Below are 23,735 nucleotides of genomic sequence, written 5' to 3'. Positions count from 1 at the left end.
GTGCACACTGCCATAGTATAAAGACCAAACTGTTTGCTTTGAAGTTAATCATAGAAACCCTACAGTGTAGAAGGAGGCCATTCATCCCATCGTGTCTGCACCAACAACATCCCGCCTATTTACCCTGCTAATCCCTCTAACCTACACATCCTGGGACACTAAGGGGCAGTTGAGCATGACCAATCAACCTATCCCACACACCTTTTGGACAGTGGGCGGAAACCAGAGCACCCGGAGAAAACCCACACAAACTCCACACAGACAGTGACCCAAGCTGGGAATCGAACCCAGATCCCTGGAGTTGTGAGACAGCAGTGCTAATCACTATGCCACCCTGCTGCCCCTAAATGTCACTGGAATTGATCAACATCTTTTTCTGATTGGCAGTCAATGACTGGTGGGGTTCTGCAGGGATTGATGCTTGGACCCCCCATTGTTCGTATTAAATATTAATTATTTAGACGAGGAAACCAAAAGTATTATCTCCAAATTTGCAGATAATACAAAGTTGGGTGGGAAGGAGGATGCAGAGATACTTCAACATGATTTGGACCAGCTGTTGTATGTGTGGGCGTTTGCGTGGCAGTTGCAGTATAATGTGGATAAGTGTAAGGTTATCCACTTTGATAGCAATAATGGGAAGACAGATTATTACTTGAATGGGTACAAATTACATCAGTCCCTGAAAATAAGCGTGCAGGTATAGGCAGTAAAGAAGGCAAATGGTGTGTTGGCCTTCATAGCAATATGGGGGTGGGTGGGGGTAGAATCCAGGAGGGTCATAGTTTGAGGATAAAGGGTAAATCTTTTAGAACTGAGGTGAAAAATTTCTTCACCCATGTGAATGTGTGGAATTCGCTACCACTGAAAGTAGTTGCAGCCAAAACGTTGTCTGATTTTTAAGAAATAAGATATAACTCTTAAGGATCAAGGGATATGGAGGAGAAGAGGGATCAGGAGATTGAATTTGATGATCAGCCATGATCAAAATGAATGGCGGAGCAAGCGCAAAGGGCTGAATGGCCTACTCCTGCTTCTGGTTTCTTTCTGAAATCCTATTATCGAGTGCTGGAAATTGTTAAAACGTTTTACAATTCGTGCTGTCAAAAACAAGCCTGAATTTTCTATGTTGAGTCTGAGGAATTAATTGCCAAATGTATACGCAGTGATTTCTTCTTTGCAGGTCAATGAATCCAAAACCATCCTGAAGCTTTGTGACTTTGGCTCAGCTTCACACGTAGCTGATAATGATATAACCCCATACCTCGTCAGCAGATTTTACCGAGCCCCTGAAATCAGTAAGTTTTAAATACTTGGTTAACATCCGAAGCAGGTGAAAATATGGTTGTTTTCTTTTTACTTTTATGATAATTGGATTTCTGCCCCTTTTTTCATCCTCTTGCATCTATCGACAATCCCCATTAAAGTGGAGACCTTTTCTATCAAATCTTCTATATTGCTGCTTTACAACTGAAAAATAGCAGCCAGCTGAAAAACTTGGTCAGCATTTTACAGTTCAAGAACGTAGCCTGGGCAAATTATAGACGCAAGCTTGCATGCTGTGATGATGTGTTGGAGTGCTGCATTGCTCCTATTTATAGGTTGTCCTCTACATGACGCTCTTAATAACATTGTCCTTTTTTGATCTGTCAGGTTTTTCTTCCCTCATCACAAGGCTTTTTCCAGTGCTTTGGAATAATTTACTACATTAAAAGACTGCATAAGTGCAAGATATTCCTGATCACTAATCACATTAAGGAAACAGTCTGAGATAATTTTTTTGCGCTTGGAGAACTGCCTTGCATCTTTTTCGGTGTCTTACTCCAATGATTTAGCTAAAATCATGCATTTTTAAAATAATACCGTATTCCAGTGTTTCACCGTCATTTTGAAGAGTCCCTTGGTGTAGTCTCATTTGTGTGCCTTGAATATGTACACTCGAGAACATCACCTGTTTATATACACTGACATAGCTTTAGCTTTAAGTTTTAGTTTTGGCTCTTTTGTTAACAAAATGCACTAACTAATAGCAGGAATATTTCAGTACGTATGTTTATCCAAGCTTATTTACTTCGTTTATCTTTTACAGTTATTGGAAAAGTTTATGATTATGCCATAGACTTGTGGTCTGTTGGTTGCACACTTTATGAGCTATACACAGGAAAAATCCTATTTCCTGGCAAAACTAATAATCATATGCTGAAACTCATGATGGATCTAAAGGGCAAAATGCCAAATAAGGTAGGAAAATTAATCTTGGAATTTGATTTATATTCGTTAGATGATGAGAATTTTAACTTTCTGGATTATCGATCATTTGCATTTAGAGTTGATGCTTTGGCAACAAATTCTCTAATCCCTTATTGTCAAATTACTAAAGGAAATCAATTTTAAAATTAAAATTCTTCAAAAGTAGAATAACTTTTTGGGTAGCAAAGTGCTTTATGTTGTGTGAGCATTTAGTTTTCCTGTAACATTAAATCATAGTACTAAGAAATTGATGCATGCTTTCTGTGTAGATACTATCATATTTGTATTCGGATGTGTCTTAATGAGTCACCGATACATAGTATTTTCTGCCAAGCTGATAACAGAATCTTTGGGGATTTAACCGTAGGCTCTTGTTTTCAAAACAGTAAAGTAGGTAATCCTTCACTGCAGTGGGTTTCCATTCATTAATGGGATGTGAATGTTGCTGGCACGGCCGGCATTTATTGTCCATTCATAATTGCCCTTGAGTTAGTGAACTTCTGTCTTGAACCGCTGCAATCCCTGCGATCTAGGTACATCCACAGTGCTGTTAGAAAGGGAGTTCCAAGATTTTGACCCCACATATAACGCACTTTAAACGGTTGAACTGGCTAAGATCATCTCTATCTTTATTTTTATTATCAAAAAGCCAACTTGTCTTACTGGCTCTTTGCTAAAACTAAAAGCTTTATTGGTACTTGGATGCTGGTGCAAAGGACTCTGCATGCTTGGAATTTTGAATTGTCTGTGGAGGTTGAACTACGTCCACTGTGTGGAAAGCCAGATCCAAGGTTGGTGCATTAGTGTTTTTCCTGTCCGTTATATTCTTTACCAGTTTTGAGCTCTGCTGTAGCTCAGTAAGTCTTTTCAAGTTTTATTTTGTTTCTGCCTAAAATAAAGTTCTATTTTGTGGCTGTGTATTTTGATGAAAATTATAAAATCACTGTCACAGAAACTTTCAGTAACACATCCCTATATATTTGAGTTATGTTTTACCAGACTTTAAACTTTGGGTGCAGTGCCAATATCTGAATCATAATTTCCTGTCCATTGGTTTATGCTATTACCTATTAATTCTAGTTATTGCTATGTTTTTACCAATCTTTATTTTGTTACTTTGCCAGTCAAAAATGCTATATTTTTGCATGCTGCTGTGGGGGACAGGAAATTTGTGCAGACCTTTCTCAGTGTTCAATGCCACAGCTATATTTTTCTGTGATTTATAAAAATTGGGTTCTTTGAGTGTTAAACTATACCTTTGGTTGACTTATTATGTATTTGTACAATTGCGTAAAATGTATTTAATTCTTCTCAGATGATCAGAAAAGGTGTTTTCAAGGACCAGCACTTTGATCAGAATCTGAACTTCATGTACATTGAAGTGGATAAAGTGACAGAAAGGGTTAGTATACCACCGTTCCTAATGTACTTTAGAGCAAAGTCCTTAATATTTCCCATTAAAAGACTGAGTTGGGAAATCTTTAATAGAATGGTGTATTTTTTAATTTCTATTATGAATTATACCCCATTTTTCTAGTTTTGACTACAGAACAAAACAATCTGCTGCTTTAAAAAAAACATGAATTGTGTCATTCAGCAGTATGTTCCTCATGTTATTAACTTCAAACAATCCTTGTAATTGAAATGAAAGGAGACCTTGACTCAGTTCTTCATTTTTGTCGTAAAATGTACATCCAGTGATACAGTATGCCGATTATGGGGAAATATGTTGGACTGTGCTGTTTGGAAATCATACCTTTGATACTATATAAACTGTGCAAAGGTTTGTTTACATGTAAAGTTTAATTATCTATGCATTCATATTTTGGTTCACATGTAAAGTTTGATTATCTATGCATTCAAATTAAATCAAATTCTGGGATCTATGATTTACAACAAGAAAGGCATAAAACAAACTACTAACAACCATTACTGTTTTAGATATACCTGTTGCTTTGGTATGGTGTAAAAATGATAAATGTAACAGTAGTCTAACTATAGATCTTGTGATATGCCATGGACAGCATTCCGATTATGAAACTATTCTATATATAAAGAGAAAAAAAACTGTGAACTACACCCTACAGTTCACATTATGCAAGTGGTAAGATCCACAAAGGACACAGAAGAACATGTCAAAGAAAATATTTGGATCTAATGCTCTGAAAACATAGAATTCAGCAGAAACCTTTTAATTTGGATGTCCTGGCATTTGGCAAATTAGTTCTACCCAACTCTGTAGGGTATATAGTATGGATTGATACTTGAGTTACAATGTCTTTGCAAAGTGATGATTGAGACTTAACCCTGTAGAAATTTCTGTTGACAATTTGAGAAGAATCTTTGCAGCTTCTGCACATTCTGCCCATGTCTGTGTGGGTTTCCTCCGGGTGCTCCAGTTTCCACCCAGTCCAAAAGACGTGCTGGTTAGGTCTACTGGCTATGCTAAATTCTCCCTCAGTGTACCCAAACAGGTGCCAGAGTGTGGTGACTATGGGATTTTCACAGTATTGTTATTGCAGTGTTATTGTAAGCCTACTTGTGACACTAATAAATAAGAATCTACTTCAAACTGTTTGGCTTGTCTTTAAGATCACTTCAGCTGTGATGCTTCTAACCCTTTATACTTGCTTTTCTGTGCGACTATTTGCAGATAACTTTACAAATCAGTATAAAAACTGTTATGGTTATTTTGAACTTTAACTCCTCTAAATTAAAATGTTTTACAGTGTTGCAGCTTAATTGTTGTTGTACCCAACTTTGAGCTTGCTTTGTCTTTGATGTGATGCTTTGAAAATTCTTTGCATGGACAAAATCTTGAAGCGCATAATGCATCCAGACAAAGACTGATTTTTCTTTGTTTTGCTTTAGGAGAAAGTCACTGTTATGAGCACTATTAATTCTACTAAGGACCTATTGTCTGACATGATTGGTTGTCAGCGTTTGCCAGAAGACCAGCGTAAAAAAGTTCACCAGCTCAAAGACTTGCTGGAGCAGATTCTCATGTTAGACCCAGCCAAACGCGTCAGCATTAACCAGGCACTGCAGCACCCATTCATTCAGGAGAAGATTTAATCGGAGGATTTAACGGGTTTGAGCAATTAAACAAAGACTGGCAAAGTCAGAGAAAAGTATTTTAGTATATGTGAAACACGATGTTTACCGTGAAATATGCATGAAGTTAAGTTAAAAGAGAAATGTTACTTCTAGTAGGAATATGAGTCACTGTAAATATATTGATTTGTTTTTTCCAAATGTTTTCTTCATACTTTCACTGTAGTTTTGTTGAATTGTTTTAACAGCTAAGACTGCACACAAACTGTTTATTAAAAAAAATTTTAAGATCTTGTAAACAGTGGTGTTTTTGGAGAAGAATTTTGGCTGCAACTCTGCAAAATGCGCCTTTGTTTTTGTGCAGGCTTAGCCCATCCTTGTCTCTGAAACAATGGCCGAGGTAAAATGATATTTATATTCACATTTTCCTAGGTGTGTGTACGCAGGCCAGCATGCCCTTGGTGTACTCAGTGCCGAAGGGGCCTGTCCCTACCTGTGCCTGCTCGCAGGGATGGTCACATCATTTAAAGCAGGTTGTGTACCACTTTCAGTACACTGAAGGTAAGCTAAACCATCAACATTACTGGTGTATTAGCATTCATTGTCACAGATAGGCACAGCTCATGAATGAAAAGTATTAGCATCATGGCAGAATGCCTTGCATGCTGGCGAATGTGATAAGATATTAAACTAGCTTGTGAATTTGCTAATGTACTTCTGAAACTATGCCAATTTATAGACTTTCAGTGCAGGGAAGCTTGATGATATAGCACCTTCAGTGTACTGTTTATCACCATTTTGACACTGTTATAGAATTGTGGTAGAAATTTGTCAATGCCATAAAATTCTGTTTCTTAGTAAATCTGTACCGATAGTCCATTAATAAACAGAAACAGTTTCATTTAGTCATTAAAATGGAAACAAGATTGGGATTTTATATTTCTTTGTAGATGGCTAAATATGACACTTTCTGAATTTTTAAAAATTAAAATTAAGAAATTGTTTTACAGTAAGAATTTCCTTTGCTACGTTATGTGCATTGGTTTCATTATTTGTGATCATGTTGTCTCTCAATACAGGCATACATAACCTTCCACTCTTGAGCAAAGAAGCTGCTTTTTAAAGCGGTAATTGCTTCTTTACCTTTTTTCTTTTGTACATTTTAATTTGGCATTTAGATTTTTAAGATGAGTTGTGATGACTTTAAATTTTAGCTCCTCACTTAGCCCCTTCACTGGCACAACTCAAAATTTGATTTTCAGATTGAAAACGGACTTGTTAACCCTGTGGTTTCAGTTTGTGTGGCACTTGCTTTTTGATTTAGTAAACCTTTGCACCTATGGGGCAATCCATTCACAAAATGGGCCAAAATCTTTTGATATCCTCATTGAAATGAACCCACAAAGAAAAGTAACCTTCAGAGACTAACTGATTGGAACTTAGTATTGTACTAAGGCCTATAGACTCTTAAACAGCCAGTGAAGGAGTTAAAATAATTGCACAATGCCTTTGCTTATACTGTATATATAAAAGGTAAGTTGGGCATTTTGTCAGACAGCAGAATACTCTTCCTGCACCTAAAGTTACCCATACAGAATACTGAAGGATTTTGGTATGTATTTATAGATACATTGGTGAATAAAGTGTTCATTTTGAACAAACATTATTATAACTGTTTCACAGTGGTCCGAACGTGCAGTCAAGTCTCTGTACAGCGATAAAACTACAGTGGTGACTTGCTGATCTGATCTGTTTTTTTATTTTATTATCCCAATTGTCTTGGAATGAGATGTTTAACGAGCGTCATTTTCTATGTAAATGTGACATTTTTATCCAACAACCTTTTGTACAAAGTAAAAAAAGTAAGATTATCAAGTCACAAATCAATGCACTCAACGTAAATTGCCTTTAGTTGCTGTAAGCCTTTCACTTACTATTTCAAAATAAAATAAAAACTGGTAAAAAAAAAAATGATTTAAGCAAAGGAGTAGTTGATCAGTTTCCTAGTGTTTTTACAAATCAGTTTAGTTAATATTCTAACTTACTGTGAAAGTACCTGTTAAGAGGTAATGTTACTTATTGGAAATCAGAGTAATACCAATTAAAAGGTCACCACAATTCACAAAGCTGTTTGGAAGTCTGATCCAATTACCCTGATACTACAAAATAACTAATGTTTTGTACTGTTTTCTTACTTCCCTTCGATGGTGCTGAGAGAGAAAGGAAAGCACGTTATGTTGCTAAGCTGGGAGGCAGCAGGCCACGCCGCCTACTCCATGGGCCTACTTTGAATGAGACACCTTCTCCTTCACCTTCTCCACAAGGTCATTTCTGACGGCATGCCTAGATAAGCATTTCATACCAGATGAAAAGTGCATTTCTTGCAACTGTTATCTTTAATGAGAATAAAACACCTTTCTTTGAATAGCTGACACTTCTAAGGATTCTTTGCTTTGCACCAGTTGAATTGTGATGTATATAAACATTTTAAAATTAAGTTTGAGAGCTTCAAACTTGAAGTGTTTACTCAAGAAAATTATTTAAATTCCTTATTGTTATGCAGAATCTTTTCACAGGCTATTTTTTTAAAGAAAAAGCACAGCAAAACTTAAGGGATCAAGGTGTTTCTTTACTTGTTCTCTGTCTCTTAGGTGCACCCTGATGGGAGACGATGCATATTGCAAGAAAATGAAGACTGAATTAAGGTTTCTGTCCCATAAAGACAACACTTACAGTGACTTTAAGTAACTGAAATATCACTGTTTGCTTGTGATTTTTCAATTAAAGTAGTCTCTTTAAAGTCCTTCACTGCTAAATCTCAACTGGCAAAGACCAGTATTTTGCCTTTGTTGTTACTCTTCTAGTGAAAGATTGACAAATTGTTGACAGATTTAAGTGACCAGTGCAGGCTTTAAATTGATCTTGGATTTTGGGTAGTTAATTTAATGAAGAAAAGTAGTGCAAGTTTGACATATAGTTACCTTGTAAAATCAAGGAGCCTGACACTTGGATCTTTACCAATGACTTTCGCAATTTCAGAAACCAGAATACTCCCACTCTTTGGACACTATCTTTATAGTGGAGGGAATGATTTGCTGGAATAAGGTTTTTTTTAAAGAGAGTTGCAAGGCCTGCTTGAACTCTGCAGTACAGTCTCTGGTGGTAAATTTTAATATTCTTAAGATTTTTGATTGTGACTTCACTAGTGATATTCTTTTTGCAGGATCTATTTGGGTTATATGTGAAAGCGCTAATATATATCAAAGTTAATAGAGCAGATAATCCCCACAGCCATCATTCTGAAAGTCCTACCATTGTAGCACCCAATGTCCAAGTTTGAGTCATGTTCCCATTGGCCTAGTTAAATATTATGCGATAATAAACCCTTTTTTGGTGCAGGGAGTCTAGTTAAGCAGAGTTTATAAACAGACAGGTGAGGTTGCAAGTTGAGGTGATTCATAAGTAAGTTTGTTTCATGTTTGAATCATGTTGTACAATTTTCTTATTCTGTGTTTTATTTCATAGGTAGGGACCACAAATGTAAAATGCCTACACCTGCGAATGATGATTCATTATCTTAGCTTCAACACAAGTTACTGACAGCAAAAGAATTCTTCAGTGTTGAATGAAAGTGAAGACGGTTTCTCACACTTACTTTTCAATACCGTTATACCCAAGAGTATAATTGTATTGCTGTTTGTCAAAATATGTCTGATTTAAATTGCAGATATGTGTATATTATGCAAGAATTCAACTGTTTTGCTAATCTTGGGTACCGATCGTTCTGTGACATTGTCAGCCCCATAAGCTCAAGAAAATATCTTAAACCCCAGGATATCTTGGTGATGGCTGGAATGCTCATTTCTAAGTTTTGAAACCACAGTAATGTATGCATTTTGTTTGTCTAGCTGCAGCATTGTAAATTTATTACTTTGGCAACACTAAATATTTTGTTCATTGCCAATTGAATCCCTTTCATTAAAAGAATTTGGTATCAAAGTGGTTGTTTCCTTTTAAAATTTGTTATTGATGAGCAGAGCTCAATTTTTGAGGTATGGTTTGCTGAAATTTCCCTATTGGAATGCATGTTGGTTTTCTCCTGTTGATAAGGATATTAGGGTAAGGAGACTGTATAACATTCATCCCCTCAGGCCTATACCTCCATTCAGTCAAATCATGGCTTATCTGAACTTCAACCCCATTTACCCACCATTGCTTCATATTCCTTGCTACACATATAGAAAATCCATCTGTGTTGAAAGCACCAGTTGTCCTTTCGTGGGAGAAAGATTTCTCTGACCATCTTGTGTGAAGTAGTTCTAATTTTATGGTATCTCCTCATTCTTGAATCCCCATCCAGAAGAAATAGTTTCTCCAAATCTTACCCTATTGAATCCTTCTACAAACAAACTTAAGTACTTTACCAGATCTCTCCTCCTAGTCCTGGAATACAAACTGAATTTATTCAGTTTTTGCTTATAATTATACGCTAATCCCTTCCTATAAGTCCTCCCTGAAGTATAGTACCCAAAAGAATGCGCCTGACCAAGGCTCTCCAACTGATTTTCATCCCTCGTTCCTTTGGGGAGGTGGTGGTGAGCCACCTTAAACCTCTAGCCCATGTGACATAGGTACATCTGTAGAGCTGTTGGGGAAGATTTTGACCCAGGAACAATGGAGGAATGGCAGTATAGTTGCAAAAACTTGCCACATTTTGCCATTGCAATTACAGATCCTTTATCTCCACTCTAGTCATCTACCTTCCAATCAATTTTGGTTTATCAAAAGGCTACGTGCAATGTTTTTGCACCCTCACTTTTGCCAATACATGGCGATAAATGTTGGCACCACTTTCCATTTTGATTTGAGTGGCATGAAAAGTTTGTGATCTGTTTGATAGAGCAGACGCAGCACGGTTTCATTAAAGGGAAGTCGTGTCTGACAAATTTACTGGAGTTCTATGAGGATGTGTCTAGGGCAGTGGATAGAGGAGAGCCGGTAGATGTGGTCTTTCTAGATTTTCAGAAGGCGTTTGACAAAGTACCTCACAAGAGGTTATTGCAGAAGGTCGAGGGACATGGAGTTGGGGGTAGGGTGTTAGCGTGGATAGAGGATTGGTTGTCAAATAGGAGGCAGAGAGTGGGGGTCAACGGGTGCTATTCGGATTGGCGGTTGGTGACTAGTGGAGTGCCCCAGGGGTCGGTGCTGGGGCCTCAGCTATTTACCATTTATATAGATGATCTGGAGGAGGGAACCAAGTGTAGGGTGTCGAAATTTGCTGATGACACCAAGATTGGGGGAACGGCAAATTGTGCGGAGGGTGTGGAGAGTCTGCAGAAGGATTTAGATAGGCTGGGCGAATGGGCCAGGAAATGGCAAATGGAATTTAATGTTGGCAAATGTGAGGTGGTCCACTTTGGTAGGAAGAATGGTAGGAAGGATTATTACTTACGTGGCGAAAAACTACAGCAGGCGACGGTGCAGAGGGACCTCGGGGTCCTTGTGCATGAGTCGCAAAAACCCAGCTTGCAGGTGCAGCAGGTGGTCAGGAAGGCAAATGGGATGCTGGCCTTCATAGCGAGGGGGATTGAATATAAAAGGAGGGAGGTCTTGCTGCAGCTGTATAGGGCATTGGTGAGGCTGCAGCTGGAGTACTGTGTGCAGTTTTGGGCGCCGCACCTGCGCAAAGATATTTTGGCCTTGGAGGGAGTGCAGAGGAGGTTTACTAGGCTGATACCGGAGTTGAGGGGGTTGAGCTATGAGGAGAGGCTGAATAAACTAGGCTTGTACTCGTTAGAGTTTAGAAGAATGAGGGGAGATCTCATTGAGACATATAAGATGATGAATGGGATGGATAGGATAGAGGTGGAGAGACTCTTCCCGCTCAGAAAGGACAGTAGGACTAGGGGGCACAGCCTCAAGATAAAAGGGGGGCGGTTTAGAACGGAGTTGAGGAGGAACTTCTTCACTCAAAGGGTGGTGAATCTCTGGAATTCTCTGCCCGTTGAAGTGGTGGAGGCTGCCTCGCTAAATATTTTTAAGACGTGGGTTGATGGGTTTTTGATAAGAGAAGGGATTAAGGGTTATGGGGGAGAGGGCGGGAAAGTGGAACTGAGCCACGACAGATCAGCCATGATCTTATTGAATGGCGGGGCAGGCTCGAAGGGCTAGATGGCCTACTCCTGCTCCTATTTCTTATGTTCTTATGTTTATTTCTTCCACATTGCAAATGCTATTCTAAAGTACTCCAACTGATTGGTGCATTTTTCCTCAATCAAGGTAGGCAGAGGGTAGACCTAGAATAAGGCGCTCAAAGTAAATCACTCCATTTATCTGAACATTTCTCCGAAACAAGGAATATCACAAAGTTAACGTGAGTTCATACAATCACGGAGTCCCTTCAGTGGATAAGGAGGCCATTCAGTTCATTGAGTCTGCATTGATTTTACGAAAAACATATTAAACAAGCCCTGATCCCTCTAACCTTGTCCATTTGGTGCCATTAATCCACCTAACCTACATACCTTTGGACACTAAAGGGCAATTTAGCATAGTCAATCTGCACATTTTGGACTATAGGAGGAAGTCAGAGCACGTGGTGGAAACACAGTCACAAGGAGAAGTTGTGAACTCACACAGGTACTCAAAGCTGGAATTGGACCTGGTGCTGTGAAGCAGCAATGCTAACCACTGCTACCTTGTCCCCTGTTGATTAGGCCTAGCCGATCCTTCAGCTCAAAGCAATCTAACCAAAACTGCCTGTCAAAAATGAAGCATTTTTCTAGAAACCAAGCTAGTTGCAATGCTCTCAGGATTATTTCCATTTACACTGAACATGCTTCAGACAAAGGTCCTCTATCAACTTGCCCTCACCACACACCACTACCAGCTGGTTACCAAAATCCATGATCCATTGGACAATATGGACCACTTGCTGTACCTTGGGAGCTTACTATCAACAAGGGCAAATATTGACAGCAAGGTTCAACACTGTCTTCAGTGAATAGTGCAGTCTTTGGTTACCAGAGAATATTTGATGACCAGGATCTCAGACCCCGCACTAAGCTGATCTACAGAGTAGTAGTGGTATCTGTCGTTTTGTATTTACAACGGGCATCTCAAAACCTTGAAGTACAACCAGTGCAGCACCAGTATCCTGTGTTCTCGTTCTTGTCAACATCTCCAGCATTGACCACACTTGACCAGTCCCGCTGGGTGTCGTTTTCCACATACGTGACACGACACTGGCAAAGGAATCGCTCTACTTGGACTTATGACTTGGTAACCATTACCCCAGGAGGGCTGAGGAAACACTTAAAGGATACCCTCAAAGCCTCTTTCAGAAAGTGCACTATCCCCACTAATATGAGAATCCTGGCCCAAGACTGTCCAAAATGGAGAAAAGCATCCAGGAAGGGGCTGAACACCTAGAGTTTCATCACTGAGAAGGTGATTCGAAGCATTGTCAGTGAAAGAAATGTGTGCCAACCCAGGCACCCCACCCACCCACCCACTACTACAACTATTATCTGCCCCAACTGTGCCAGAGTCTGTATGTCACGTATTGGATTCCTCAGTCACCCAAGGACTTATTTTTAGTGTGGAAGCAAGTCATCCTCAAATTTGAAGAACTAAGATAATGTGTTGCTGGTGCTGGAATGGGGTAGACGCAGTAAGTAGTCTCTCTACACCAGGTTAAAGTCCAACAGGTTTATTTGGTAGCACGAGCTTTCAGAGAACTGTACCTTCATCAGGTGAGCCTGATGAAGGAGCAGTGCTCCAAAAGTTCATGCTACCAAATAAACCTGTTGGACTTTAACTTGGTGTTGAGACACTATTTACTAAGAGAGACAAAATGGGCGTTATTTCCAAAGGTCATTGAGTTATTAAAGTTAATGCTGCCTAATTATTGTTAAAAGGGAGAGATTGAGAACATGAGGCATGAACTGTCCAAGAGTTGGAGTAGAATTTAATTCACTTAGAGAAATTTGATGCGAGGAGGTGAATTTTCATAGAAATAGAGACCAAAGACTTGCAACATAAAAGCCCTAGTGATGTCGATTTAGGGATGTACATTACCAATTACAAAAGCTAGTGACACAAGTGAATAAGGCCTTTTTAAAAATATAAACAAAACGAACACTAATTCATTTCCAGAACTGACGTTAAATTTGTACAGAACATTTTTTTAGACCACACTTGGAATACTATGTATAGTTTTGGTCTCCAAATGACAAAAAGGATATAAAGGCATTGAAGGTACAAAACAAATTTAAGATTGATACCAGAACTGAGGTTTAAATCATCAGGTAAGACAGAAGAGAAATCTCTTTTCTGAGACTTCTGATGGAGGGGTGACATGTTTTAAAATGTTGATATGGTGTGTGATGGCCTTCTGAAATCGGCTGATGTGTACAGTCTTAGATTAGTAGTTGAGGCTGTTTGCTGTATGTGCTTCAAGCCTTGCTGTTTGTACTGCCTGAAAGTGAATGATATAGAGCTTTCACCACCACCCTCCCCCTTCCCCTTCCCCCTCAGCTAATTATTTAATCCAAGTAAGAGCTTGTTGAAGCTGATAACCCCACACTCAGAATACTGTGTAAGTTCTGGTCACCCTATTATAGAAAGGATATGATTAAACTAGAAAGAGTGCAGAAAAGACTTACTAGGATGCTTTCAGCACTTGATGGTTTGAGTTATAAGGAGAGGCTGGATAGACTAGGACTTTTTTCCCTGGAGTGTAGGAGACTTAGGGGTGATCTTATGGAGGATTATAAAATAATGAGGGGCATAGATGAGATAGATAATCAAGATCTTTTCCCAAAGATAGGGGAGTCTAAAACTAGAGGGCATAGGTTTAAGGTAAGAGGGGAGAGATACAAAAAGGGCCCAGAGGGGCAATTTTTTCAGAGGGTCGTGTGTGTCTGGAATGAGCTGCCAGAGGTGGTGGTAGACTACAAATTTTTAAAACGCATTTAGATAGTTACATGACTAAGATGGGTGTAGAGGGATTTGGGACTGACTAACTTAGTGGTTTGAAGAAGGGCGAATGGACAAGTTGGGCCAAAGGGCCTGTTTCCATACTATAAACCTCAACTCGAGGGTTTATTTCAATAGTGTTTAGAAAAATGAGAGAAAATCTGATTGAAACATACAATTCTCACAGGGCTAGACAGACAAGATGCTGGGAGGATGTTTTCCCTGGTTGGGGAGTCTTGAACCGGGGACACAGGCTCTGGGTATGGCATAAACTATTTAGGATTGAGATGAGGAAAAATAACTTCTCTCAAAGGGTAGTGAGCCTTTGGAATTCTCTTTCAAAACACTGTGGAAGCCAAGTCACTGAACGTATTCAAGCAAACACAGATAAATGCTTTAGTGGTTTCAAGGGTGAAAGCAGGAATGTAGGATTGGGATAGAGGATCAGCCATGATTATATACCTTCTTTGCTCTCACTGGCACATGCGAAACTGCAATCTTCCATCAGGAAATTATTTGGGTAAAGATCACGATAAAGGCATATTGTGCATGTAAGCAATGGTTTCGTATTTTAATTACATCTATTAACCATAATAATTTATTACCACTTGTGACCAATGCAGTTTCCTGAAGCACTGAATTGTACAATTAAAAACAATTCACTGATTACACTATACTGGAAATTCTTTTAAATACTCAACGTTGCATTTTTATTGCTGGGGTTTGTGGAATTTCAGGCATTTTGAAAAGCTGGATCTTTCAGAGGTAAAGTTATTTCCTTGTATGAAAAGAGGAAGAAAGGGTTAGGGAGGGAATGATGTGGAGATGCTGGTGTTGGGCCAGGTTAAATGCAGTAAGAAGTCTCACAACACCAGGTTAAAGTCTAAAGTTTCGTTTTGCTACCAAATAAACCTGTTGGACTTTAACCTGGTGTTGTGAGATTTCTTACTAGGGAGAGAATGCCTGAACTTAAGGCATTGGCGGTTTAAGGCTTGTACTAATGGAGCAATTAAAAGTGAAAGGTGCTCGAGAGCAGAGGTTGGAGAAGTGCAATTATTGGGTTTGTAAGACAAGACCATAGGGGGTTTAAATCGAGGCTTTGTGTGACTAGGAGCAAGTGTAAGTCAAGGAGGACAAAGGTGAATGGGACTTAGTGTGAGTGAGGATATAGGTCATAAGACATAGGAGCAGAATTAGGCCACTCAGTCCATTGAGTCTGCTCCACCATTCAATCATGGTTGATATTTTTCTCGTCCCCATTGTTCTGTCTTTTCTCCATAACCCCAACCCCCTAATTAATCAAGAACCTATCGATCTCTGTCTTAAAGACACTCAATGACCCGGCCTCCACAACCTTCTGCGGCAAAGAGTTCCACAGATTCACCACTTTCTGGCTGAAAAAATTTCTCCTCATCTCTGTTTTAAAGGATCATCCCTTTAGCTTGAAGTTGTGTCCTCTGGTTCTACTTTTTTCTATTAGTGGAAACATCCTCTCCATTTCCATTCTTTCCAGGTCTCTCAGTATCTCGTAAGTTTCAATAAGATCCCCCCTCATCTTCTAAATTCCAACAAGCACAGACTCAGAGTCCTCAACCGTTCCAAATACAACAAGCTCTTCATTCCAGAGATCATTCTTGTGAACCTCCTCTGGACCCTTTCCAGGGACAGCACATCCTTCCTTAGATATGGGGCTCAAAACTGCTCACAATATTCCAAATGGGGTCTGACCAGAGCCTTATACAGCCTCAGAAGTACATCCCTTTTCTTGTATTCTAGCCCTCTCAACATGAATGCTAACATTGCATTTGCCTTCCTAACTGCTGACTGATTGACTTAAGAGAATTTTGAACAATGATTCCCAAGTCCCTTTGTGCTTCTGATTTCCTAAGCATTTTCCCATTTAGAAAAACACCAGAGTTAAGGACGAGCTTAAGAGGGGCAGGCCGGGAGCTGGCCTGGTGCAGTGGAATAGTCCAAGCAAGAAGTAATAAAAGATGTGGATAATTAGCCCATTTCATTTCAGCCAACAAAGACAGCGCAATAAGCGATAATAAAAACGGAAAATGCTGGAAAACTCAGCAGGTGGAACATTTTCACCACATGGTACCCTGCTGATTCTGGAGTTTAAATTGTGAAGTTTATTGCTGTGGAACATTGCCAGCAGCAACTGCAGATAACTCCTTTTTTCAGTCTGTTTTTCTCATGATGTCAAGTTGTTCTCCAGTAATAGTGCAATTGTTTACTGGTCTCAGCATGTTTTTGCCTGTTTGAGTATGGACAGTCCAGGTAACTCATTAGGCAATGGGTCTTTGATTTTACCATGGTCAAGCACCCTCTCCCCTTCAGCTATTAATTTGTAATTGCTAATTCTATGCCTGGAATTCAATAAAACAGATACAGGCTGAGAACTCTTGAGTACTGGGATCTTGAACTGCTTAAGGCTTTGTTGGAAGTACATTGCATCATTTTTATATCTGACCAGAGTTTTGTGGCAATATTTGGTCACCTTCTCTGAGTTTCAGACCCTCTTCCTGATTTATTACACTCGGAACGTAATTATTTATTAAGGTCACATTTTTGAGATGTATTTCTTGGTTGCAGCTGATTCCGCATCTGGTGTGATCCTCTGTTGACTGACTATTCTAATGCTACCCTGGCTGACTGACCACCTTCTGTAAACTCAAGATCATTCAAATCTTTGCTGCCCATATCCCCATCTCTCGCCCATCAACCTCTGCTCAGTGGCACCTGGTGGATTTCAAAAATGTCACATTTATTTTCAAATCCTCCCAGGATCTTTTCCCCTATCTGTTAACTTCTACCATCCTCTTGAGAAATCTGCCTATTGTGCATCACTGATTTTCATCAATTCACCATTGTTAAGTGTGCTATCAATTGCCTAAACTCTGGGGATTCTGGTCAATGGTGGTACCACCCCTCGGATGTTGATAGTGGGTGGTAATGCCATTAAATGTCAAAGGACAATGGTTAAGTTCTGTCTTGTTGGCATTGTATGGAATAAATGTTACTTGCCACTTACCAACCCAAGCTTCAATATTGCTCTGGGCTTGCTACACATGGACATGGGTCACTCCAGTATCTGAGGAGTCACAAATGGGGCTAAACATTGTACAGACATCTGTAAATGTCCCCAATTCTGACCTTACGATGAAGGGAATGTCACTGATGAAACAATTTGAGATGGGTGGATCTAGGACATTACCCCAAGAAATTCCCGCAACAATGGCCCAGGTCTGAGATAATTGACCTCTGAACAATCACAACCGTCTTTGTGCTAGGTACGACTCCAACCAGTGGAGAGTTTTCACCCTTAATCCCTATTTAAATCCATTTTTTCTAGGGCTGTTTGCTGCCACAATCAGTTAAATACTGTGTTATTGACAAGAGCTATCATTCTCAGATCACCTCTTGAATTCAACTCTTTTGTCCATGTTTGATCCAAGGTTGTCAAGATTAACCCTGTCGGGACCCAAACTGAACATCAGTGAGCAGATTATTGCTGAGGAAGTGCTGCTTGAAAGCACTGTTGATCCCATGTCCCATCACTTTACAGATGATCAAGAGTAGAGTGACGGAGGTGGTAATTGGTCAGGTTGGTTTGCCCTGCTTTTTGTGTGAAGGATGTACCTGCTGAATTTTCCCCATTGTTTGGTAGATGTCAGTGTTTTGGCTGTATTAAAACAGTTTGACTAGGGTATAGCTAGTTCTGGAGTATAATCTTTGGGTTGGCCTGATTTATGTGCTGCCTTTTAACACTATGTACAAATGGTCTGGAAGGATGACTTCTAGAAACTAATTTTATGCCATCTTACACTTCCCAGTTTTGTCTTTGTATTTCTAGCCAGCTTCATTGGACCCATAATTAGATGCAATTCTTTGTATTGTAACTGAAACCCAGTTCTGCACCTCTTTGGGAGAGGGGCCTTTTCCACTGAGTAACACTATCTTGTTACTCTACCCACCTTTTCACAGGTCCAACTGCAAGCACATGCTTGCAATTCAAATTTCCTCAAAGGTCTAACTGTGTCCGCCCAGTCAATCAATTTTGGAATCAGACTTAAAAAGCCTGTCACATACCAGATTGTGGGAAGCTTTCCCATATTTTCATCTGGACTGTTCTGGTTTGAAGTCATCCTGCTATTGTGAAGTTTATTGCTGCTCCCCTCCTTCACTATCCTGTATATACAGAGCCTGCACATACTTGTGCAGTTACTTGTTCATTTTCTTCCTACTTGTATTCCAGTTTAAGCATTTTCACCTGGTAAACACTCTTTATTTTTCACTTCCATTGACACATGAGCAGGTTCTCACTAATTTTTTAGCCATGGGCTAATGCTGCCAATGAATCTCAGTGGAAATGTGGGGAGTGGCACTCATCTTTCAGTTGGACAACTTGCAACCAACTGGATTCAATAGTGGTCATGAACTGTATTTATTGAAATCACTCTTCCTACTTTTTCCAGCTATTGTTAACATTCTCAGTGTGGTCATTCACTGGCTGAGTCTTTCGTTTTTTATCCTGTTACCAAACCTTTTTTGCCTCGTACCATCATCCCTTTCGTTATTTAATCACAGACCTTCACCTTTTGTTCTTTCTCCCTTCCTTTCTTCCATAATCACTTAAAAACTATTAACTCTCCAACCTTTTCCAAGTCTGATAACTCAATAAACTGAAACATTTGCCAGAATTTTACTGTCCTGCCCACCACGGGAACCAGAGCGGGCGAGGAGCAGGTGACGGAAAGATCCATTGACCTCGGGCGGGATTTTAAAGTTTAAAATTTATTTATTAGTATCACAAGTAGGCTTATATTAACACTGCAATGAAGTTACTGTGAAAATTCCCTAGCCCGTCACATCTGGCGCCTGTTTGGGTACACTGAGGGAGAATTTAGCACAGCAAATACACCTAACCAGTACATCTTTTGGACTGTGGGAGGAAACCGGAGCACCTGGAGGAAACCCATGCAGACACGGGGAGAACGTGCAGCTCCGCACAGAGAGTGCAGAGTCTGCAAGCTGGAAATTGAACCCAGGTTCTTGGTGCTTTGAGGTAGCCGTGCCAACTGCTGTGCCACTGTGCTTTATGGTTTCGTGAAGAGCAAGGCTGTAAGATCCTGCCCATTAACTCTGTTTCTCTTTTCACAGCTACTACCCGATTCGCTGAGTGTTTCCAGAGTTTCCTGTTTTTATTTCCAATCTTCAATATCTGCTCTAACACTAAATCCATCTGTATTCCATGTCTGAATCCTGCTTTGTTTTTTTTTAATTGCTTACCACTTCTCTTTCCTTTCGGACATTTTGGTCTGCAAGTGATATGGAACCTCTTTGGCTACCATTAGTTATTACTGTTTGAGTTCCCCCCTCCCCACAAAAGGCAACAGCCTCCCTAAGATGTGGTCCTTGATCCCCATGTATTTAGTGCATGGGATATGGTGTCAGCTGTGGCTCAGTTGATGGGTACTCTCCTATCTGAGTCTGAAGTTTGTGGGTTCAGTTTCCACCCCAGTACGTTAAGTACAAAGCTGAAGATGGTTGAGGGAGTGCTGCACTGTCAGAGGTAACATCTTTTAGATGAGACGTTAAACTGAGACGTTGACTGCCCTCTCAGACAGATGTAAAAGATCCCATAGCTACCGGGACTTGATGGTCTGAGATATAAAGAGAGGCTGAATCGACTGGGACTTTTTTCTCTGGAGCGTAGGAGGCTTAGGGATGATCTTATAGAGATCAATAGAATAATGAGGGGCATTGATCAGCTAGATAGTCAACAGCTTTTCCCAAAGGTAGGGGAGTCTAAAACTAGAGGGCATAGGTTTAAGAGGAGAGAGGAGAGATACAAAAGTGTCCAGAGGGGCAATTTTCTTCACACAGAGGGTGGTGAGTGTCTGGAACAATCTGCCAGAGGTAGTAGTAGAGGCAGGTACAATTTTGTCTTTTAAAAAACATTTAGGCAGTTACATGGGTAAGATGGGTATAGAGGGATATGGGCCAAATGCAGGCAATTGGGACTAGCTGAGAGGTTTAAAAAAAGGGGTGGTGTGGATGAGTTGGGTCGAAGGACCTGTTTCCATGATGTAAACCTCTATGACTATTTTGTATGCTCATGGATATCCTGGCCAATATTTAATCCCTTAACCAACATCACAAAAACATTATCTGGATGTTATCAAGTTATTGTTTGCGGGAACTTACTGTGTGCAAATTCCCTACCATGTTATTTACAAAAAATGTACGTCATGGCAGTAAAACACCTTGCGATATCCTGTTTCACTGAGTAAAGAACAGTCTGTTTTTATAGTCATCTTGCTACCAGCCAGTCTGCAAGATTCCCAAATATCACTTCAAAAGACGGATGATAATCAGGCCTGATGATTATTAAACTGTTAATTCAGTGTGGATTGAATTATTTTCAGAGTCAAACTATATCAGTGATATTGGGACTGTACCATACAAAATGTGGTCACAGTTCACAGTGGGTTAATTAAGCTAGTGAGAAAAAAAAATCACTAAACTCTTACAGAACTTGGGCTAATTCACTTCTGAGACCAGATTAATTTCTCCTCAGTGAAAGCAACCCTTGTCTGAACTGTGTAAGCATAAACTTACACAGGAACCAATTTAATTAAATGCATTTTGGCAACACAAGCCAAATAACAGATGCATGAATTGTAGGGGAGTTATCATTAATGTTCACCAGAAATGGACCCACAGTTGGCAGGGCCATGCTGCCTGCTGAAGGCTGACAAAGGCTAAGAATAGAACAAGAACCAACTCAGCTCCAAGTTCAGGCTTCATTGGAATGTAGGGCATTGGCAAGCCAGGTGTTTTTTTTAAACAATAATCGGTAATAGCTAGTTTCATGTTCACCACCACTGTGAATAGTTTTACATTCCTGATTCATCACTCCCACCAGTTGCCATGGTGGGATTTGAACCTGTGTGCAGCACTAGCCTGGACCTGTGGTGCCATTACCACTACACCATCATTGTAGAGGCAACGCTTTAATTCCTGAAGACTTCAGGACCTGGTGGGTTGGCAACAAATGTGGATTCTTTTCAAAAGGTGATGCTTAAAACTGTATTTTTATAAAAGCAAAAAGTAAACAGAGAAACTATGAACAGACTTTTATTTTTTGCCCCTGTCCTCACTTATGAATGTTGATCTGTGAAGGGGGGTAAAATATTTGGGCACACTGATTTGTAGCCACTTTTTAAATTTATTCATTCAAAGGATGTGAGTGTTGCTGGCTAGGCCAATATTTATTGCCCATCCCTAATTGCCCTTGAGAAGGTGACAGTGAGCTGCCTCCTTGAATCGCTGCAGCCCCTGTGATGCAGGTACACCCACAGTGCTGTTAGGAAGGGAGTTCCAGGATTTGTACTCAACGACAGTGAAGAAACACGGATGTAGTTCCAATTCAGGATGGTGTGTAGCTTGGAGGGGAACTTGCATCAGGCTTCCATTCCCTCCTGCAGTTAGGGCTTTCTTTAGGGAATCAGAGACCCTGATCGACATTATTCGGTTGCTCCTGTCAGCGGGATTTCCTGGCCCCATCAACAGCGACTGTTCACCATGGCTTCCCCGGTGATGGAGGGTGTGAACAATGTGAGCCATAGAAAATTACAGCTCAGAAACAGGCCTTTTGGCCCTTCTCGTCTGTGCCAAACCATTTTTTGCCTAGTCCCACTGACCTGCACTTGGACCATATCCCTCCACACCCCTGTCATCCATGAACCTGTCAAAGTTTTTCTTAAATGTTAAACGTGACCCTGCATTTACTACTTTATCCAGCAGCTCATTCCACACTCCCACCACTCTCTGCGTGAAGAGTCTCCCCCGAATATTCCCTTTAAACTTTTCTCCTTTCACCCTTAATCCATGCCCTCTGGTTTTTTTCTCCTGTAGCCTCAGTGGAAAAAGCCTGCTTGTATTCCCTGTTTCACTCTAATGGAGTGAAACTCCATTGACACAGAAGACCTGAAGACAATGTTGCCAAGCAATAGTGAGTGAGCTTCCACTGCAATACACAGCATGGGGGGGGTGTGATGTGGGAGTGGAAAATGCCACCCTCTGTGTTCTTTCATAATAGAAGGGGTAGCTTCGTAAACCTCTAGACTGAGTGATTAATATCTTGGGGCTGTTAGTTGGGGATCAATGAGGGTTTTCAGCTTTTCCGACACATGGAACTTTCCACTTTTCTGTACAGAGGCTCTGTTATTTTTATGCTATCGATTATGCAGACAGTGTAAAGGGTCTTTACATATTTTACTGGAATCAATAAAAATATTACCATTGCCAATTTAATTTGGCTCTGAAAGTTATATAGTGATTGATTTTGCACTCCTTGTAACTGCATTAATTTTTCTTTCATATAATGAAACTTCTCAAATTGATTAAAAGAACCAAAAAATGTTTTCACAATCTGCTGCTGCTGATTTAATTACATGTTTAAACAGTTGATTATAACTCCAATGGCAGCCGCAGTGTAGCAACAGGTCAGACAATCGACTGAATAACTTTCTCTCCTTCAATGATGAATCTTTACATGGAACAATTTCTTTTGGGAGGGGAGCGGGAGCAGAGGATATAACACTGCAGAGAAATGGAACATAACCCAGTTTCTAGAACTCAATTTTTATTCATTCATTTATTGCCCAAAGCTAATTGCCCTCGAGAAGATAGTGGTGAGCTGCCTTCTTCAACCACTGCAGTCCATGTGGTGTAGGAACACCCACAGTGCTATTAGGGAAGGAGTTCCAGGAAGGGTGATATAGTTCCAAGTCAGGTTGGTCTGTGATTTGGAGGGGAACTTGCAGGTAGTGGTGTTCTCGTGCATTTGCTGCATTTATCCTAGATAGTAGAGGTCACAGTTTTGGAAGCTGATGTCAAAGGAACTTTGATGAGTTGCTATACAGTGCATTTTGTAGATGTTTAGCTTTTTCTTATTTATTAGCGTCGCAAGTAGGCTTACATTAACACTGCAATGAAGTTACTGTGAAAATCCCCTTGTCGCCACACTCCGGTGCTTGTTTGGGTACACTGAAGGAGAATTTAGCACGGCCAATGCACCTAACCAACACGTCTTTCAGTCCGTGGGAGGAAACAGGAGCACCTGCAGGAAACCCACACAGACACGAGGAGAACATGGCAGACCCCGCACAGACAGTGACCCAAGACAGGATAGTGCTAACCGACTGTGCCACCGTGCCTACCTGTAGATGGTACACACTGCTGCCACTCTGCATTGGTGATGGAGGGAGTGGATATTGGAGTTGATGTATGGAATGCCAATCAAGCAGCTGCTTTGTTCTGGATGATATTCAGCTTTATGGGTGTTGTTAGAGCTGCAATCATCCAAGCAAGCATTCCCGAGTATTCCCTCATACTCCAGACTTGTGCCTTGTATAGATGGTGGACAGAATTTGGGG

General features: G+C 40.2%; 1 protein-coding gene across 7 annotated transcripts in view; it reads left to right on the top strand.

Moving 5' to 3' along the window:
- LOC145352366 (serine/threonine-protein kinase PRP4 homolog) overlaps positions 1–9,303 on the top strand; it is a 47,939-nt gene extending 38,636 nt beyond the window's left edge. The window contains exons 12-17 of one of the 7 annotated variants that reach the window (XR_013888537.1): positions 1,184–1,298; positions 2,090–2,241; positions 3,566–3,652; positions 5,122–5,341; positions 5,737–7,628; positions 7,956–9,303. Coding sequence is in view for 1 of the 7 variants with exons in the window: in XM_080202125.1 (XP_080058251.1) it covers positions 1,184–1,298; positions 2,090–2,241; positions 3,566–3,652; positions 5,122–5,325 (558 nt within the window). In the remaining 6 variants the exon portion in view is untranslated. Of the gene's footprint in view, positions 1–1,183; positions 1,299–2,089; positions 2,242–3,565; positions 3,653–5,121 lie in introns of all 7 variants that reach the window. The other 6 variants (XR_013888534.1, XR_013888536.1, XR_013888533.1 and 3 more) reach the window with 6 other exon arrangements.
- The last annotated feature ends 14,432 nt before the right edge of the window (positions 9,304–23,735 follow it).

The sequence above is a fragment of the Carcharhinus amblyrhynchos genome, chromosome 2 (genome assembly GCF_965287045.1).
Source record: "Carcharhinus amblyrhynchos chromosome 2, sCarAmb.v2.hapA, whole genome shotgun sequence".
Lineage (NCBI taxonomy): Eukaryota > Metazoa > Chordata > Chondrichthyes > Carcharhiniformes > Carcharhinidae > Carcharhinus > Carcharhinus amblyrhynchos.
Note: the sequence above shows the minus strand (reverse complement) of the source record. Positions and strands in the feature narration are given on the sequence as shown.